The sequence below is a fragment of the Notothenia coriiceps genome, unplaced genomic scaffold (assembly GCF_000735185.1).
Source record: "Notothenia coriiceps isolate Sejong01 unplaced genomic scaffold, NC01 NC01_scaffold00029393, whole genome shotgun sequence".
NCBI classification, from domain to species: domain Eukaryota; kingdom Metazoa; phylum Chordata; class Actinopteri; order Perciformes; family Nototheniidae; genus Notothenia; species Notothenia coriiceps.
Window position 1 is genome coordinate 1 of NW_011362094.1, and position 5,145 is coordinate 5,145.

General features: G+C 40.7%; 1 protein-coding gene across 1 annotated transcript; it reads left to right on the plus strand.

The window, feature by feature from the left end:
* Positions 1 to 3,136: 3,136 nt before the first annotated feature.
* On the plus strand, positions 3,137 to 4,811 carry LOC104958793 (elongation factor Tu GTP-binding domain-containing protein 1-like; the record flags this gene model as incomplete). Its single annotated transcript, XM_010786595.1, has 2 exons — positions 3,137 to 3,294; positions 4,457 to 4,811. Coding segments are annotated over 2 exons (406 nt in total), but the record flags the coding sequence as incomplete, so codon positions are not given.
* Between the last annotated feature and the right edge of the window lie 334 nt (positions 4,812 to 5,145).

Sequence of the window (5,145 nt, forward strand, 5' to 3'; positions counted from 1 at the left end):
TTTTTAATACAACCATGAATATCACTTTGATTGGAAACCTACTATTCAGCGTTCAAACATAGGAAAGTCATAACTCCCACCGTGGGTAATCTAGAGACACAGAGGAATGCTAGTATCCTTTTACACTACACGTGATTCCTATGTTATTCCTTTCGACTCTCATTCATAGCCACGTGCATTCGTCACAAAGGGGATATTATGTTTACACCCGCCGCGTCGCGGCGACGACTTTATACTCGCGGCTTGACGATTTCTTGCGGTGTTCATGGTTTGTATTAATATTAAATTTTTGTATAAGAGAAGATTCACCGCTGGGAAAGAAGTAAAAACCTAGCAAACAATATTTCAGTTCCTTCTTCATCATTACGACACACAATGACTACTACATTCCACAAAAACGATTTAGAACTCTGGTAACGGTGGACATACATAGCGCCGTCCACGTTAAAGACCGTATTATTAGTGTCCGCAGCGATCCCGCGGTCTAGACCCCCGCGACGAGACCTGCCCTTTTTGTAAAAACTCGCAACCGCCGAGTAGGGGTTTACAAGCCGGATCCTATACATTGTTGTAAGTAGCTTTAATTCATTTACATTGTGTAGCGAAAAAGTGGGGCGCAATGTGTAACAGTAAACGGGACATTTGCACCCGCCGACGCGATTCCACTACTTGCACCCTACCAACCGAATAGTCCCGCGCGGCGTCGGAGTCGTGTTTACGCTCGCCATCGCTCTCTCGCTCGTTCCCTCTTCCCGCGTTGCCATTGCCGCGACACAATACATCTTTAGACCACGATCGACGCGATTGCCTATATTCCTTCATCTACAAAGATTTCGTCCCCCTCTCTCGAGAGGACAGTCTGAACTCTCGAGTACCTCCATTTTCTTGAGAGACTATATAATCTGATCAATGTAAAATCGATTCAATAGAGTCACCCAGAGTTTGCAAAACTGGTGTTATAGCATTTGTGTTATAAAGGGTTCCGGAGAAATTATTAATAATCCTATTTATTTTTGTGCACAACCTTTCAGTAAGGTTAGATTATGATATTCCTTGTCATTTGGTTTTTATAGTAATTTAACCTCTCATGTTCTTTATACGTATTTTTATTTATTTACAATTGATCCATTTATGTCTATCTTACTGTTGTTTTTTATTTTATTCGATGTAAATAAGACGCAATAACGACTTGACACCAATAACCCAATAGGCAAGTTATATGTAATCAATAGAAAGACTAATAATTTCTTACATTTGGGCTAGAAAAAGTTAGTACCCGCGAAAATCTCAACATGGAGATCTAGTCCCCGGGGCATGACGACGGTGGTTCCTTATGACTGCGCTCGATTTTCATCAAGGACTTTGACCGCGCTGTTAAAATCCCCTCTTTGAGGATTCGCTACTTACCCGGGCACAGCAGAAGTTTAAATCCTGAGGATTCGAACAATAAGTGATTCCGTAAGTGTTTCATAAAATGTCGGATTTCATCGCTGTTATCAGAACCCTTCTCGGAATTTCAGAGCTCCCTGAGGATTGGAGTCATTCTGGATAAGTGTTTCTTAGACTTTTACCGACTCTTCTGTTTAACAAAACCTCTTTTACCTTCTGCACACTTAACTAGTTCTCTATATTCCCCGGATTTAGCACTCCATAGGTGGACAACACCTTAATTGCACGCCCTACGTTATTGTAGGGGCTGATCTGTCCTTATTGGGCTAATTCACGGCCCGTATTTACAGAACCGCATTGGTGATGCTGCTACTAAATCGTTCCTTTTACGTTGAAACGTTACGGCGACTGCTACAATGGCTCATGAGCGTTGGTAGGGTCAGTCGACCGGTATGTTTGGCTTTGGTTACAGTTTGGCCGCGTGAGCAGATCTGGTGTGTATGTAGGTTATACAATGCAAAAGGAAACTGTTAGTTGTTATGTGTCCCTACGTTTCCGTTGGCAAGTACCTCTAAAATCATACGGGCCCACACGCAGCGACGAGTAACTCCGCTGCGTGTATTTTCTATTAACGCGGTAGCCTGTTTCCTACCTCCTGCACAAGCGCAGTTATCGCGTTTACTCTCGATGTAAGGTAGTTGTGTCGCCGCGTCTACAAAAGTAACACTATAATTTACAGTTTTTTTACCATGTTCAATCTGAATTTTCTTTAAAATAAAAAACATCTATATTGATTCTGACTTTTCTACATCCAACTCACAGGTTTATCATTACTTTGAGAACAAATATTATTAATTTAACCCTTTTAGAAGGGAAGATATGGTCATTTGTTCTGGGAATGTCATTTTCGAGCCTGAAACCTGAAAAACAGGCTTGGGGCCTAACAGGTTAAAGTGAGCCAGCTTGGATCGGGGGAGTCTTCACACAATTGGGACTGCCTAAAGATGCTGGACCTCTAGAAGGATGTTAAAAAGGGCGTTACACAGCTGCTGGGAATTACCTTCACTTTGGATCCAGCACTTTATATACTTGGTATACTGCCCAGTGAAATGATGGATAGAAAGGGGATTCCCTTGCTAAGAATGACGACAGTTTCCTGGCTGGAGCTGCAGCCCCCCCAGCATAATGCAATAGTTTATGTTCAGCTAATGCCAGCACTCTAGTCACACCTCTTATGTATTAATTCGCTCATTCTCTTTTTCTTCTTTTCTTTTTTTCTTCTTTTCTAGTTCACTGTACTATTTTTTGTTGTTGTTGACTGCACCACACTGGCTATTGTTAAGCTAGTATTGCATATCTTATGGTCAATTCATTGATGCTAAAAGATGGACATTTGAAATGTGGTGATTTTATTGAAATTGATATAAAAAATGTTTAATACCAATGAATACATATGTCTCATTAATGTCCATGAAAGACAGGAATGAATTTATCAAGGGTACAAAAAGTGCTAGTGTTTAAGCATCTCTTTTGTGAAAAATTAAAGTTAAAAAATAATAATAATATAGTGAGCCAGGGAACTGCAGTGTTGTCCTTCAAGCTGATCTTTAAACTCATTCATTGATCAAACTTGACTTCCTGGATTGTGTTTTATCATCTCACCGGTACCTGAAGAGACACATAACATACTCAGATATTCAGTAAACCAAAGCCTCACTTCACTGCTGTTGTGTGTGTATGTTTTTAGGCCGTTGACACACGAGGAGATTGCACAGCGCCGTGATCTGGCGAGACAGAGACATGCTGAAAAACTGGCAGCTGATCAGACGGCAGCAGAGAGCCCCTCAGCCCCCCCCATCTCAGGGAGCATGCCACAGGAAGGCCATTCTGCAGAAGTCAGCACAGGTTAGCTTGACCCTCCCCCTGAGTCTTTTCTATCTATCTTTTAATTTATCTAAATTCACAACACTTTGCAAAAACACTGGTACCAATATTTATATATATTTTTTAGTTTGCCAATAGGTGTTTGTTTGTGCTCAGTTTTTACACCATTGTCTGTCACAGAGAGAACATGTTTCCATTGATCCTAGGAGTAAAGCATTTAAAGCATTTCAAACATGGGATATTAGTACTCGCTAAGTAAATGATCTCTACGTAAATGATCTCTACGTAAATGATGGCTAAGTAAATGATCGCTAAGTAAATGATCGCTACGTAAATGATCGCTACGTAAATGATCGCTACGTAAATGATCTCTACGTAAATGATGGCTACGTAAATGATGGCTACGTAAATGATTGCTAAGTAAATGATAGCTACGTAAATGATGGCTAAGAAAATGATCTCTTCGCAAATTATGGCTAAGTAAATGATGGCTACGTAAATGATGGCTGTAAATGATGGCTACGTAAATGATCTCTATGTAATTGATGGCTACGTAAATGATGGCTACGCAAATGATGGCTACGTAAATGATGGCTACGTAAATGATCTCTACGTAAATGATCTCTACGTAAATGATGGCTACGTAAATGATCTCTACGTAAATGATCTCTACGTAAATGATGGCTACGTAAATGATGGCTACGTAAATGATGGCTGTAAATGATGGCTAAGTAAATGATCTCTATGTAATTGATGGCTACGTAAATGATGGCTACGTAAATGATGGCTACGTAAATGATCGCTAAGTAAATGATCGCTAAGTAAATGATCGCTAAGTAAATGATCGCTACGTAAATGATCGCTACGTAAATGATCGCTACGTAAATGACGGCTAAGTAAATGACGGCTAAGTAAATCATGGCTACGTAAATCATGGCTACGTAAATCATGGCTAAGTAAATGATCGCTAAGTAAATGACGGCTAAGTAAAAGATGGCTACGTAAATGATCTCTAAGTAAATGATGGCTACGTAAATGACGGCTACCTAAATGACGACTACATAAATGATGGCTAAGTAAATTATGGCTAAGTACAGCCTCCAGTGTGTGAATCTGTACAGTAAGAATGTTTCCAGTGTTTGAGTCCTAAATAACTTCCTGTTTGTCCTGTGCTTCCTGTCAGCCAAGATGGAGAAGGACTCAAAGCCACAGGAGGAAGAGGAGCAGCACACCTTCGTGGCGTTTGCACGGATCTACAGCGGGGTGGTGAAGAAAGGCCAGAAAGTGTTCGTGCTGGGACCGAAGTATGACCCCGCGAAGGGCCTGAGCATGGTACACCAACCAACCTTTAGAGAACATGTTCCACACTCTTCCTGTCTGTATAATGTAACATCTGTTATTGATTTGGAGCTTTGGACTTTTAATCATTAGATTGAGTACACTAATGTTAACCGTAAAGTAGTGCTGGGCGGTATACCGATTCATACCGAATACCATGAACTTTTTATCATATGATATGAATTTTTCATATACAACAATACTTGCGGGGAAAAAAAAGTAGCGCATAAGAAGTGGCGAAGGGCGCTCACACCCGCACCGTTGAAATACATGCTTGGGTACAGCGTAAAGCGTATTAGCAGTAACGTACTATGTGAAGCAGAATGTAAAGATGGACACTGAAGAACATGAGACTGGAGATGGAGATATGACACACAAGAATAACTTGTGCCGAGGAGAGGAGCTGTGTCTGTCGTTTGGAGGTTTTTTGGATTAAACAAATCTGACGTAGACCAAACAAACATTTATTGCAAATCTTGTTGAACTAAAATCGTTGCCTTAGGAGGTAACACAAGTACTTTACCCCACCACCTC